The sequence below is a fragment of the Pteropus alecto genome, unplaced genomic scaffold, assembly GCF_000325575.1.
Source record: "Pteropus alecto unplaced genomic scaffold, ASM32557v1 scaffold25, whole genome shotgun sequence".
In the NCBI taxonomy this organism is placed as follows: Eukaryota; Metazoa; Chordata; class Mammalia; order Chiroptera; family Pteropodidae; genus Pteropus; species Pteropus alecto.
Window position 1 is genome coordinate 12,258,322 of NW_006441955.1, and position 16,151 is coordinate 12,274,472.

The 16,151-nt window shown below is 32.8% G+C and overlaps 1 protein-coding gene across 5 annotated transcripts in view; it reads left to right on the plus strand.

The window, feature by feature from the left end:
- The window catches only part of PATJ (PATJ, crumbs cell polarity complex component), a 289,564-nt gene that overhangs the window by 6,586 nt on the left and 266,827 nt on the right, over positions 1-16,151 (plus strand). For all 5 annotated transcript variants that reach the window (XM_015595195.2, XM_006919265.3, XM_015595198.2 and 2 more), the window contains exons 2-7: positions 501-556; positions 656-822; positions 2,680-2,874; positions 4,150-4,289; positions 8,577-8,772; positions 10,671-10,799. In XM_015595195.2, the coding sequence (XP_015450681.1) occupies positions 535-556; positions 656-822; positions 2,680-2,874; positions 4,150-4,289; positions 8,577-8,772; positions 10,671-10,799 (849 nt within the window). In that variant the 5' untranslated portion in view covers positions 501-534. The remainder of the gene's footprint in view (positions 1-500; positions 557-655; positions 823-2,679; positions 2,875-4,149; positions 4,290-8,576; positions 8,773-10,670; positions 10,800-16,151) is intronic.

Below are 16,151 nucleotides of genomic sequence, written 5' to 3' on the forward strand. Positions count from 1 at the left end.
TACATACCATGATTTGTTTATTCATTCATCTGTTATTAGACATTTGAGTTTTTCTGGTTTAGTGCTTTTAGAGTTTTTCTGGTAAAAGTGCTATGAACATTCATATATAGGTATTTTGTGGGCATATGTTTTCATTTCTCTTGGACAAGTATTTAGGAGTGGAAGTGCTGGGTCACAGAGTAAGTATATTTAACTTTATAAGAAACTGCCAGGCAAGTTTTCAAAATGTTTGTGCCATTTTACATTTCTACTAGCAGCACAGGAGAGTTCTAGTTGCTTCACATCTTCGTCAACACTTAGTATTGTCTATTGTTTCGCTTTCTGCTTTTAGTCATCGTAGTGCTGTGTAGTGGCACCTCATTGTGGTTTTAATTTGAAATTCCTGAGTGAAGTCTTTTGATGAAGAATGTTCTTGAGATTTTCTTTAAATTTTATACAGGACTGTAGACATGTGTACAGTAATAGAAAATTACATTTTGTATTTTAAATTTTTTCTTTAGGTTTCTTTAAACTGCTTGAAGACAATAATTCAAAATGCCTGAAAATCTTGCTACAGGTATACTAGATATATACTTCTATCAGTAAATTAATTAATGGTTCAAAATTGGAATATAAGAAAGGCTTTAACTTGTTCTCTGATTGTCCTTCAAATAAGATAAACTGCAGGTCCTACAAGTTCTCGATCGCCTGAAAGCGAAATTGCAGGAGAAGGGTGACACGTCACAGAATGAGAAGATATCTATGTTTTATGAGACACTAAAGAGTCCTCTCTTCAACCAGATACTCACGCTTCAGCAGTCCATCAAGCAACTCAAGGGGCAAGTAAGTTACCTATCAGAGTTTTACATGTTGTTATATTCAAGCTAGCAAAGAAAGATAGAAGGAGAACAGAGACAAATTGCTTTTAAATACTCTTAATTCAGCAAAGAGACTGTACTGGGACTTGTGACCTGTGGGTATAGTAGGCATGGATAGTTTAAAAATGCTTATAATAAATTTGTGTTTGGCTTTGGATATGGTTTTTTATACTTATTTAAATATGTAAAGATCAGATGCTTTGAGAATTGTTACGTTTTCTTCAAAATTTAAAATAGTGTTTAACTTAAATATATTTTTTTCACGGTCTTTTTTTCTAGCAAGAAATGATCATGCCCTTGTAGCCATTATTTATACCTCAATAATTATCAAATATTTATCAAATAACTACACATGCCACAGATATTCTGATTCGAAAGTCCTTAGAAACAGTGTACCTGTTATTTAAATATTTACCTGTGTTTCCTCCACTACATATAGCATAGTACCTGGACTCTTGCAGGCTCTGAATACATGGTTGTTGAATTATAAGACACATAGCACCTCTACTTAGAGCGATGTAAATTAATAGTTTTAACTGTCCTCTTGGTTTCTGTGTTTTAGGGTCAGGGATGGCAAATTGATTTTAAATCATCTATTCTAGTAGCTGAGCTTGAATAGTAGCTATCCTATAGATTAAATTTGAGAAGAATTTTAAATATAATTGATAATGTAGCAGAATTGTCAAATGAAAATGAACAAAATTTGGGAAAAAATGTTTTCTGCTGTAAACCAAAATACCTGCTCATAAATATTTAGCAAGGGGTTTTTAAATAACTAATTAAAGATTAAATCCTGCATATATGTCTTTCTGTGAATTTCTTTCTCGAAATCAGAATTTATACCATAATTTTAGCACTCCCATATTGAAGGTTAACTTTATGCATTCTATAGTCATGGAATGAGTCTCATAGCACAACAATGAATGCTATTGGTAACAATAGAAATTGGGAAAGATCACTAGAAATCTATCACTGTTACTGAACTAAGAGAGAATTAACCAACCACTTCATCATAATAACAATATTTTGTACATAATCATATTTTATCCATTCAACTCTAAAATCCCTGTGATTTTTTTCCTATGAGTGTTTTCAGAGTTTCTATGGGTATTGACTTTTTCTATAAGGTCCTATTGACATTTGTTCTGGATGTTGCTTTTATTCCACTTTTCCTGTTCCCCATAATTATGGAATTTTCCCCCATCTTTTTCCACCCCCCCACTAATTTAAGTGGCTCTGAAACTCATTTGCTACTAATCTTGGGCAAGTTACTTAACTTCTGTGTGCCTCAGTTTTCATGTTCACAAAATGGAATAATAATATCTCATAGGGCTGTTGCAAGGATTAAATGAGTTAATATATGTAAGAGTTTTGGTATAGTACTCCGTTCATAGCAAGCACTTAATAAACGCTGTTACTGTTATTTTTGTTATATGTTACCTGTGGATCTTTTGTGGCTCCCATGTGGAAATGTACAAATAAATGGAAAAGGACTCAGTGTCTTACATACATGTTTATATGATTGGATGTATCTTTGTATGTGAATTATAATGAACTGTCATATATGCTATGAACTTGAGGTAGCGGTAGAAGGCAGGAAACAACAAATTTTAAGCTGTTAAATATTTTGTGTAATACTAAATAAAATTTATAGCCTTATAAATACACAGATTCATGCATCCATACTTTATTTATTTCACAAGTATGTATTTAACATGGATATTACACATGTGATCAGTAAAATATAATATTTAATAAATAGAAATAATTTCTTTTCTATAGGTTTCCACTGATGATTTTCTTTTGTTTTTCTCTCCAACAGCTTAGCCATATACCTCCAGATTGTTCAACCAACTTTGATTTTTCTAAGAAAGGTTTATTAGTGTTCACAGATAGTGCCATTACTAACGGAAATGCCCAGAGGTCCTCTAATAACTTGACTGCATCTGGGTTATTTCCTTGGACCCCTAAGTCAGGAAATGAAGACTTTAACTCAATCATTCAACAGAAAGCTCAGGTAAAGTTATATCTTGTCATGGGAATATTTAGCTTTATTTTTCCTGTTACAGGTTAAAAAAGCAATCTGCACTCACTCTTTTTGCCTTAAAATGTGTTACAGTGTGTTTTGTTTGCTTGTGTTTTTATTTGGTTAGTAGGAATTGATAATATTTTCTAATCAATGTGTTGAAGATTTCTTGGCTTAAAATTATGTAAGGAAAATATCCATGTGTGTGGTGGAGAGCGTTTTTAGACAATGATTCCAGTTTGATACATCTTTACACTTGTAAAGAAAGTGATTCTTATGGATTTGATCATAGGAGGAAAATTAATATGTATACAGGTGATGAGATGCCTTTGAAACTATTTTTAATTTCATATCAAAACAGAATTAATGGAAGTTAGAACTAATATAATTTGGAAAATCTAGGGAAACATTTTAAAGAGTAACCCCTAATACCTATTAAAAATTAAATAATAGACAATTGAATTTTAGGATGTTTTGTGTTTTTTACTTCATCTTCTAATAAATGTCTTAAAAAATGAAGCTTGAGTTTGAAAGTTATAAAGAATCTGTTTAAGTTGTGATAGTTAAATAATATTCTATACCTAATTTTTTTTTTTGACTTTATAGTTCTGTCCTCTTAATTTGGCTACTAATTTTATGTAATGCTTTTGCAAATTGATTACATTTATGAATTCTTATGTTATAAATGTAATTATTAACTAAAGCAATAAAATATTTGTCACAGGTAGAACCCATTTGTATGATGGCCTTTCCATAATCTTTTGTATTAATCTATTAAAATAGAATATTCCTCACAATAGAATTAAAAACAATAAAAAATGCAGCTGGTTCTGACTTAGGCTAAACACTAGTATATGTTTTATATAGCTAATTTGCTTTCCTCATTTAAAAATATATTTTGCATCAAGAGAATCTAGAGAAATTCAGTGTAAAAAGTAAGTTAGAAGTTACTGTGGGAAAAGACATTGGAATTTTTATCCAGCTTGAAATTCATCTCATAATGTGAATGAAGTGTGAAAATACTTCTTCTATTGCCTAAGGTTGCAGAATACTGCATATTCTCTTTTATGTTCTACTGAAAATAATCAAGTGAGAGGATTTCCAGAAGCAATTTATTACTGAAATCCTGAGTTTATTTGGTTTTATAGAAATGACGTAAAAGAAGCTGTTTTTGTGCTATTCACAAAATACTAATTTAAGTTCTTTGGAAAGGGTATGTTGGTTAAATGTATTTCATCAACTTTTTTTTTAATCTCCCTTTTTCAGGGCCGGCAAATTGAATATATAGATATAGAAAGGCCTTCAGCTGGAGGCCTTGGATTCAGTGTGGTGGCTCTTAGAGGTCAGAATCTGGGAGAAGTTGATATCTTCGTGAAGGAAGTACAGCCAGGGAGTATAGCGGACAGGTGAGAAAGATGTTCAGTTTGCATTCTGCTAATATCTTTCTGACAATCCTGTCAACATTATTATAAAGATAATTAGAAACTGGTAATAAACACAGTAACAAAACCAGCTAACACTTTCCTTCTCCTATGCATTTGTCAGGCCTTTTCCAGATAGTCTCACCGATACTGGTGGCAGCCATCTAATTACTAGTATCATAGATGAGAAAGCTAAGTTTGAGAGAGGTTCAAGTGGTTTACCAATAGTCACAGAGCTATTAATGCTGGATCCATGATGTGATTCAAGACTGACTGCAAAGCTAGTGCTCTTTCTATTCTACCACACTCTCACTATTGAACCATGTTAGTTTAGCTAAGGTCTGGTCAGTAAGATGGGAATATTGAAATTTGCATTCTGCACACTATGTTGTTTATTAAATTTAAGATTATAACACTTTTGGTAGTCATATCACAGTATTATTTCACTTACTATCAGTTTAAAGCCCTCAAGATTATTTGATCCCCCCCCTTTTGCACTTGTGCCTTTGTTTTATTTTTTTAAGGGATATGTGCATTTGATTTCAGGTTTTCACTTTATTTAACAAGCACAGTATTCATTACATTACTACTATCTGTTATAATAAAACAACAGTAGCAATATTATTATAAAAAGATTCTTAGTCGATAATGTATTTTGAATTCATATTCTTAGGGGATCAATTCTAGTCTTCCCAACTGCAAATTCAGAAATAATGGCATTTCCATGACTTTGCATCTTTATTCTGCCATCTAATGCAGCATTTCCTCAAATACATTCTGAGAAACCATAGCAATGGTCAGATATCTTAGAGAAACTCTATGCCTTTCTTGGAGATTGGGCATACATAGTTAGGGTAATCATAATTTATTGTCCAAGTTGAGATAGTTTTGGAAGTGAGAGGGTGGGCTATTAATAATGACACTGAGACAACAGGTATAAACTAGGACAATCTAGCAAAACTAGATAATCCAGAGTCAACTTGGACTTAGGGTCACTTATATTAGCTTACTTAAGGTTATAAAGCCCCTTGATGAAAAGACTAGTTAACTTTGACTCAACTTGTAAAACATCTTATTATTATCTTATTATTGAAATATAATTCACATAATACAAATGTTACCATTTTAAAATGTACATTTCACTAGTTTTTAGTGTATTTTTAATGTTATACAACCTTTTTGTGTGAATCCTTATGTCTCACTTACACTGTACTAATAGTCTGTAATTACAAATTGAGGTGAATGCTTCCAAAAAGAGGAGTTAGATATTTGACAGTGGGGTCTGCTGAGAGCAGAAGGTGTCAGGGAGGGATGAAGAGACTCTCTTGATCAGTAGCCCTATAAAGAAGTGGAACACAGCTCATATCCTTCAAGTGTGGCTGGTATTTATCTGGTGTGGGAGCTTAGTGCAAGACAGTTTAAGAATGGGCTGGAGACAGGGGCCAGCCATGCAGAACCTTTAGATCATGTTAAATGGTCTTTATGATCATTTCTTCCTTTCTTTTCAGGACTTTGCACATAGAACTGTGTTATTTTAGGAGCTTTCCTAAGACTTGTTGGTTCTCAAAGTCATGGAAATCCATTATTTGCAATGGAGAGGCAAGAACTCGTCTCCCTTTGAATGGAAAGTGTGAATTCAGTTATAAATACATACATACACACATACACTTATATGTGTATGTGTGTGCACGCGCATGAGTGTGTATATACGTAGAGAGAGGGAGAGAGAAGGAGGGAGAGAGAGAATGGTATGGAGAGTTAATTATAAATAATAGTACAACTAATTTTTTCAGCTTTTTAGAATGTATCAAAATCATAGTTTCCAGGAGACTTCTCCTTTGCAGCTTGTCAATCCTTGGGTTGAGTTTATATTCCCTGAACAGATATTAAATGAAAATAAACGAGGTGTCCTGAAAGTCTATTGAGTAAGGGGAAAGGTAGATTAAAATAGATTGATTTTCAGAAAATAGAAAATCTGAGCATTGAGTAAATTAAAGACCAGTTTATGTAGTATGAGTTACATCAGGGTTGAAAAAATTCAAGAGTAACTCATTCATTTGGGATTAATTAAGAAATTTCCTTTAGTTAACAAGCTGTGAAGAAGTCAGAGAAAAGAAGACATTGTTCATGGGCAATATTCTCAAGAAAATATCAATTTTAAAATTATGAAAATCATTATGAAAGCAAATACATGCATGTAATTGGAAAATATAAAATATAGAAATACAATAATTCCCCTCCCCCCAAAAAAACCTCTTGGACTTTGACCACCCTCAGACAACTAGGAAAAACATTGGAATTTTTTTTCTTTATAAAGACAAAGTCATAGCGAACATGTAATTTTATGTATTATTATTATTTCTTAATATAAGCCTTTCCTATTACTAAAAGGATGTATAAGCAACATTTTGAAAAGTATGTGATCTTTTGTGAGAACCACTCACATTTTTGGCATCAAAAATCAAAATATCCAACTTGTTGGTTCCAAAGGAGAATCAAAGACGTATCAGTCCCTGTCCTCAGAAAACTTAAAGTATATTAGATAAGGATTGATTTAGTTAGCTGTGTTGACAGCATACTTAGTAAAAATGAATATTCAGTGAGTGATAAAGGAGGGGTTCAGAGCACCATGATAATGAAGTATGAGAGGGAGAGGGAAGCAGGAAAGGGAGCGAAAAAGGAGGAGGGAGATGCACACACTCAGCTGGATTGTGGAGGGGGGATTGAATGGGCTGAGCAGAGTGGAAGGGCATTAAAGATGGAGGAAACCATTTATACAGGAGCAAGAAATTCCAGACATGTTTGAGAGGGAAAAAAAAAAAAGAGTAGAAGAATAATTGGAAAAGGAAGGAAGCCAAGTTGGAAGGATACTTTGGGGCCAAACAAAGAAGACTTTGAATACCAGCCAAGTTTTGCCCTATGTCCGAGATGTCAGAAGTTATCAAATTCCAGTCCCTGACAAAGTTTTTCTGAATCTGATGTGACTTGAGAAAAATAAGGGCAATATAATGGAATTTTCAGAATTCAGATTTATGAATTAGAATTCTCTGTTCTGAGGTAAATCCCTTCCCAGAGAAATTTTGTAGTTTGAAGGTTAAAAATGTTCTTTTATGATATAATCATGACAAGAGGTTTGGTGTTTTTTTTGTTTGTTTGTTTGTTTTTGGCTCTCTCTTTACTGGTCAGTAAACACAGAGATAATCATTATACACTTTTGAGTTGGCAAATACCAGCACAAGATAGCCTAAAAAGATAAACCTGGAGAAATTTCGCAGGTTAGGTTTTAGGTATTAGCTGAAGATCTCAACTGGAGGATTGACATTGGGAATGAAAGGTGGAGATGGGTAGATTCAAGAGAGATAAAGAAGGATAAAGAAACTTTGATAATGGAGAAAGGAAGAGAAGTGGTGGTATCCTTACAATGCACTTTAACTTAAAAAGTTAAAGAGTATGCTTCAGAGTTAGACAACTTAGATAAGATGCTAAGCTTGTCCAGGCTTCAGTTTCTGGCTTGTAAAATTTAAGTACTTTAAAAGGTGATTGTGAGGATTAGATGAGAGAATATATGTAAAGTGTTTAGCATAGTACCTGGCTCATGATTAGCATAGTACCTGGCTCATGATTAATGCTCAGTAAATACTGACTATAATAAGTGCTTTTTTTAAAAAAGAGATTTTGCTAATTTCTTTTAAAAATAGCCCTTTTTACTTTGGTTAGCAGTTGGGAGATTGGTGCTTAGAGGAGAGAGAAGGGCTCAGATACAGATTTGGAAAGTAATCTAGATTTTCAAGGAAGGTTTGGCCTCTGTTGACATTTTAGTGAAGTACAATGGAGATGGTGAATCTGCTGGAGAAGAGACTACTGGTGAATTTGAGAATATAATTACTAGGGTGTGGTATGTGTTAAAGTCAGATTTGAAGGGGTTCAGGAATACAGGGTTCATGCAGTTGATAGGGGCAATGTCCATACTTGTAAAACCTTGACATTGTTTTTGCTTATTTTTCTAGCCCAATGGCTTTTAAAACGTGTGTGTGTGTGTGTGTGTGTGTGTGTGTGTGTTTAGAGGCTCATTACTTAGTTGGTTAATTAGCTAATAAATGCTTTGATGAAAAGCACTCTAAAGAGCTCTGTTATATAATTAAATAATTATTTGAACAAATGTACTAAGAGAAGTAGTACCATAAAAAATAAAATGTTTAACTTGAGTAATAGATTTTTTTAAGATTAAGCTATTATGTTACTTAAAAGAAAATTTTCTTTTTTTTCACCAAGAGACCAAAGGTTAAAGGAAAATGACCAGATACTGGCTATCAATCACACACCACTGGATCACAACATTTCCCATCAGCAAGCAATTGCATTACTACAACAAACCACTGGATCTTTGAGTCTGGTTGTGGCCAGGGAACCAGTCCACACAAAAAGCAATGCTTCTACCAGCCTAAATGATACAATTCTGCCTGAAACAGTGAGTTGCAAATTTAGAAAAATACTGAATTTTGCCATTGGTTTAAAGACGTTTAGAAGGTGTCATTTGACTTTTACTTTAAAAAAGATGATTATATCTACAATACAGCATTAGCATATTAAAGAACATAGTACGTGGAGTGTTATTTTTCTATGTCCTGTGATTTTCCTTATTTAAGATTATGTTTTAATATAGAGGGCAAATTGTAGTATTGGGCATAATATATTTGGTGATGAAAGAGTCTTGTGCTCCTTGATAATATAGCCAGTTCATTTATTAAGCTGAGAGTTTTTATTAGGAGTTATTACTGAGTATCTTAGGATTGTGTTATTTATTTCAAAAACATTATTTTTATAAATTATATTGGATGTTTATGACTAGGTTATTGATACTGTAAATTATAGAACTTTTTCTTTTTTCATGCAAGGATATATGTGTAACAGTTCAAAAGAATAAAAGTATATGTCTCTTTTAGGAATCTTTAAACTTGCTTGATAACATTTTACGAATTTTGGCCCGCATCTTCAGAATGCAAGCTAATAAATCTTATTTTCTTATAACACTAAGTGCTAACTGATTTATTTAATTTTCATTCATTGGGACAAAAGAAAAATTAGACCAGGTACAGTACAAGGTCACAATACAAATTATTATATATACAGCACGATTTACATAATAAATAGAATGAACAAAGTGGGAAATTGCTTATCACAGTGGTTAAGAACAAGGGCTCTGGAGTCAGATTAAAGTGGGTTCAAATCCAGTTCTCCACTTCCTGGCTATGTCATACTGGGCAGATTTCTTGACTTCTCCATACGTGGGTTTCTTCATCTGTTACTTGGAACTAATAATAACATCTACTTCACAAAGGTGTTGGGATGATTAAGTGAGAATACGTGTGAAGAGCTAAGCACAGTGCCTGATGCAAAGTAAATACTTTATGAATATTAGCTGATGTTAATTCAAGCATATTTTATAAAATATGTTGCTTCCCAGATACTATTGTTTCAGACATGAATTTATTAAATATTCTCCATATTCCTGGTTACTTTAACATTACATAGTAACTTTCCAGTTTAGTACAATAGAAAAACTAATAAGTATGCCCTAATGATCTTAAGAGAATTTTCTTTTAAAGTTGGATTATGTGAATTTAATGCATATTTCTGATGAAAGCCTGCTAGTTAGAGGAAGAACATCATATCTCTTAGTCTGATTTGTCTAATCCTATTGCTAATATCTTTAGTTGGGTCTGCCTTTCCTCTCCCACATAAGAGTCTCCTAAATGAGTCTCGTTGCTTCATGTCCATCTCACCATTTCATACTTTACATTGCTGCCAGATTAATCTTCTTAAACCACTGCTTTGTTCCTGTCATTCCCTCTTCTAAAACGTTCCATAGTTCCCACTCGCTTATCCAAGCCCAGCTCTGCTCTTACATTTCCCTTTGAATGTATTTTTTCCTCTGTAGTGCAATTAAAATGCCACCTTTTCCCTGAAGCTTTCCATAATTCTAGATTGAATTTGACTTGTCTGCACCCTCTCCCCACAGTCTTTATAATATTTGTGATTCTCTTTCTGTTCAGATAAACACATTTATTGGTTCCTCGTATGTGCTGAGCACTGTGCTAGATATTGGGCATACACTGGGGAATGAGATATGTTTCTGTCCTCTTAGAGCTACAGTGTCTTATGATCCAATATGCTGTCTCATATTTTATTTATCTACTGGATTATAAAATTCTTAAGGTCAGGAATCATATGATCACCTTTACATATTTCTTAGCCTCTAAAAGTCATCTTAATTGTATGAATTTTCAGTTTGTTGTGTAATTATTGTATTGGGAAGCTAAGAATCTGTGTTTTATTAATGCTTTGGCTCTTGCCTTTAATTTGTAGGTTCGTTGGGGCCATATTGAAGATGTTGAGCTCATTAATGATGGCTCTGGATTAGGTTTTGGAATAGTTGGAGGAAAATCAAGTGGTGTGATTGTGAGAACTATAGTTCCTGGAGGATTAGCAGATCGAGTAAGTTAACCTTTGTTTTTATTTCGATTTTATATAATTTAAATTGTATGACTTGAAATATAATTTTATAACGTGGCTTACTAGGATATATGATTCCATAGCCAGAATTTAAATATAGCTAAAAATGTTTTTTTCCCATAAGTGTTAATGTACATTTGCTCTGCTTCCTTTTAAAGTACCTAAATCAACATTTTTTTTTTGCCTGTGATCGACGGTTTTCTTGATTCCATAAGAGGACAGTATCTTTTATTAAAAAGAGCCATTAATGGGTATTGCATTTTTGAATATCTGTATTATTCTTTCCCAATGTCTCTTTGAAGGACCTAAATGTTAAAATCAGAGGGTACAGTGATTATAAACAATTGTCCCAATATGGTAAATTTCACTTGAATTAAAAATTTCTAGCATTATAAGTCAAATAATTAGATTTCATTAGCAGTGTTTAAACTGAAAGTGGCTCATTTAAAAACTTATCAACTGTTTTTGCTTAGTTTTACATTGAGGAAGATATTAAATATTACATTTAATTTTTTGAATTGGTTTAGAAATTTGGTTGTGTAGCCACTTAATGAGCCCATATTATCTAGAATGTCCAAGATAATCAGAATAATACAAAAATTTCACTGATTAATGTCTAGTTATATATACATTTATCCCTTCTAATAAACATATATAAGTAAAAATGAATTTGCTGTGCATATGCAGTTTTGAGGCAATTCTGTTAGCTCCTCATTTCTAATCAAGATTGCTCTACTTTATACCAATTGTGGAGCTACTAATAGTCCTATTATCCTTCCAGCATCTAAGTGTATTTATTTAGAGCAAAGGCTTTCAGAGTTTTGTCTATAGGCCTCTGAGGGGTCTAAGTCTCTTTAGGGGAGAGTCTATAAGATCAAAGCAACTTTTATAATAACACTAAGATGTTGTCAGTCTTTTCATCATGTTGATATTTGCGCTGATGATGCAGAATCACTGGTAGACTAAAACTACCGGTTCCTTAGTGTGAAAAAGGGCAATGGCATTAAACTCTGCCAGTAGTCATTGCATTCTTCTCTGCCATATATACTTGCAATAAAAAAGAAAAAAAAAAATGCCAGCTTCACTTAAGAGAGTATACAGTAAGAATTACTAATTAATTTTAGTAAATTTTGACTTTTAAGTACATGTCTTTTTAATATTGTATGACAAAAAGGGATGTACCATACAGCACTTTGTCATATACTCAAGTATGATGGTTGTCTTGAGGAAAAACATTTGTGAGACAAACTGACTACTTTTTTATATGGAACAGACTTTCAATTTTAACAATTTTAATTTTCGCTCTTATTAAAAAAATTTTTTGAGATATATTTGACAAATACCATTTAAGTTTCAGGTGTACAAAATAGTAATTCGATATTTGTATATGTTGAGAAATGATACCACAATAAATAGTTAACAACTATTACCACACAGTTATAAATTTTTCTTATGATGAGAACCTTTAAGATTTACTCTCTTAGCAACTTTCACATATACAATACAATATTGTTAACTGTTGTCACCATGCTGTACATTACATTCCCGAGACATATTTATTTTATAGTTGGAAATTTGTATCTTCTGACTCCCTTCACCCATTTCACCCACCCCCCACCCCTGTCTCTGGAGACCACCAATCTGGAATAACATGTTTATTTTTGAAAGAATAACTTTCAAAAAGTTATTCATTATTCAGACTTGGGTATTTGGCAGACATTTTCTTAAAAGTGAATTAAATGAGCCTGTTATTTCAAGGAAAACAACTGATAGCATTTATTGGTGAAGATAAAATTTGAACTTTAAAGCAAAAATTAGGATTTTGGAAAATTCGTGATTTACCATGAGCTTAAAATTTTTTAATATTTAAGGACTTTTCTGATTCGATCATTGGTGATATTAATATTTATTTTATATAAGGAAATAAATAAATATGTATTTGGAAGATCTGCATAGTTCTGTGAATCAATATTTTCTGAAGACCAATATGATTGTGATATGATAAGATAACATATAGGTAAAGGATCTATTAAAAATTCAAGTAGATCAGTGGATTTTAATGAAACAGTATCTGAAAGCTTATTGATTTAGTTTGAGATTGCACACTGCAGCTGCTTTTTAGAAAACCACTACTTGTCAAGTTTTGGAGTGTTATCAAAGAATAATAGGCTGAAAAGGCTCATTTTCTTTCATTTTCCAACTATAAGTCTGATTGAAGCCAGATTTTTTTTATATATTTCAACCAGAACAACATGCTGCAACATACTGAATGCTGAGGCAGGTAGGAAAATCCAGCTGTCTTCTTTTAAGGCAGACATTAAAGAGATTTGCAAAAGTATTTAAAATACCACTATTCTCACCATTTTTTTTTTGTTTTAGAAAATATAGCTTTTTTAAAACAAAAAACATGTAAATCGACGTAAATACTTTTTATATATCCATATATTTAATATTTTAAACATTTCTCAATTTTATTTCTAATTCAGTGGATATCAGCACACATCAAAAAAGAAGCACATAAAAGCTTTTTGAGATTCTGAGTAATTTTTGAGGTATAATTGGTATAAAAATAAAATATACAATTTAATAAATTTTGACATATGTATACTGGCAAGTCTGAAATCTGTAAGGCAACTCTTATTCTGGACCTGAATAAGAGTTGATATTTCAGTCTGAACCTGAAATTTGTACAACAGATTGGTAAGATTTCTGTTATAGTCTTAAGACAGAATTCCTTCTCAGTTTTCAGAGGAAGTCTCAGTTTTTGTTTTTAAAGTCTTTAACTGGTTAGTTGAAGCCCACCCACATTATCGAGGGTAATGTCCTTTGCTTAAAGTCAAGTGATTGTAGATGTTAATCATATCTACATTTACCTTCACAGTAACATCTAGTGTTTGACCAAATAGCTCAGCACCCTAGCCTAGCCAAGGTACAAATAAAATTTTAACCATCAGATCATCTATCATTGTAGTAAAAGTAATGAATATATCCATCAGTAATTTTAAGAGTATAAAGGGGTTCTGAGACCAAAAAGGTTGAGAATGGTCATTTTTTATGGGTCTTCAAAAGCACATCTGTGGCACAAAGCAAATAATAATATTTAAGGGTTTTTTGAATTTTTTTTTTGTAACCAGGAAAGGGAAGATTGGAGTATCGTGATATCTTTTCCCCTAACACCAGCAATTTTAATAGGCTTGGCTGCTGAAGTAGCATTTTTCAAGATGCAAAGTGGAGTAGTTATTCTGAAAAACAAAGGGTCAAATAAATTTAGAAAACCCCTAGTTAACCAAAATCAAATAGGCTTCTTTACTGTAAGAATTTTGTGAGCTTTTAATATCCTAATATGCATTTGAATTTTCACAAGGAGAATATGATGTGCAGAGTTTCCCAAAAAATTCCTTTGAGGTACTGTTGGGAAAAGCCTAAGTCTGATTTTCACCCTTACTGGCAGGGATTGTCACTATTTCAGGTTATTAAAGAGAGGTAGGGATGTCAGAGTCATAATGGAGAAGCAAGTGTTTATGCCTGACATTGTTATCTGCCTAATATATATTATTCTCATGTAATCCTTGAAACAGCCATAAATTCTTATTCCCAAATGATAGTTATGGAAACTGTTAAGAAACTGCCCAAGGCTACACAACTAGGAAATGACAAAGTCAAGATAGAGACCACATCTTTTTGACTCTGAAACCTGTGCTTGACTGCTTAAATCTGTTTATTCAAAGTTGATCCGAATTGTTTTTCCCTGGCGTTCAGCTGTCCAGAGTTGGTCATCAGGGAATCAATAGCTAGCTCTGGGAGGAACTGAGCTATTGACTCTTTCCTGTAGGGAATATGGTGAGACCATAACAGAGCAGTATTCATGGCTCTCTTCCCCTCATCTCAGCTGATGGCAGATGAAATCTCTTAAACTCACTCTGCGTTGTTGCTAAGTATAAGTTGTTGCTCGTGTAGCCTGGGCATAGCTTTAAAAAAATGTAAAGGGAATATTGCTTTTAATTAAAAAACTATTCATATTTTGAATATTAATGTTCACTGTTGAATACGGCAACCTTCATGGTAGGGGAAAATGAATGTCTTAGGTCATTTGTTCAGATGTGATCAAATTGATCATAAGTTATACCTACATTCTGCTAAAGGGGTTAATTAATATTACTTTCTTCAAAAAATATAAAATTGTATAATAGAAAGTTAGGGAAATCAGTATTTCTGATTTAAAAGGGTTTTGTAAAATAGCCCCTTAAAGTTCCTTTTATGTACAGATAAGTTAATATGTAGTTAAAAAATGGAGTAGTGTTCAGGGAATGTGGCAGAGAACACTTAACTAAGTCACTGCAGCCTAAAGAGGCATTTGAGGACTTGCTTTGCTATAAGTAAAGCATTTGGGCTAAGGATTTTACAAAGAGTATTGAGTTTCAATGGTCACAACTCAACGAGAGGGGAGTATATTCCCATTTTCCTTCGAGGGAGCTGAAATTTAGGTAGGATTTGTAATTGACCTTTGGTCATACAGCTTGATCAAAGTAGAGCCAGCATTGAACTTGGTTGTGTCAGACTCTAAAGCCCTTACTTGTCCTTCTGTCTATTGCCTCAAATGTTATAAAGTAAATGAAATGGAAAAATATTGACTTATATAGCTTTTTAGAAACATTTATTGAGATCTAGCTACAATGACAAATCAGTAAATGTAATCAGGCCAATTCCATGCATAAGGATATATAGTTTCATTATAAGGGAAGCTGAAAGACCTATCTATCTGTAATCCTCAGATACTCTCCAAAATTTACAGTACCTGAAACAAGCATCTTTTAAGAAATCTGTTCAATTTAAATTTTGGCAGCTAGAAGTTCTTTTTTTTTTTTTTTTTTAAATTGATAATGGGCAGTGGAAAACAACTATGTTTTACAGAAATCTCTCATGTGGTCTGGAGGAATTCTAGGGGAATCAGGTACACTGAATTACCCCATTGCCCCATTGTCTCCAGAAAGGGGCTATTAGAACTCAGCCTATTTAAAAGTTATCATAAATTATTGACTTTTTGGTATGAGGCAATTATAATATGAATCAAAATAACTATCTAGTAACCTTTAATACCTAGAAGGAAGGAACCAAGCAAGGATTTGGAAAGTGGGTATGGACTATGAAGAAATTTTAGTCTAGAATAAGCAAAGAACAGCTTGAGGCCAATGAACAGTTGGTTATTCCCAAATAATTTTTCTTTGAATCTAAACAGATATTTTCCTTATCCTTAAAAATTAGTTGATGAGGGCTCTGGGAATTTGATTGAATGGGATAGTCTAGACGTACTTAGTTTTGGTACCTTTCTTTAAG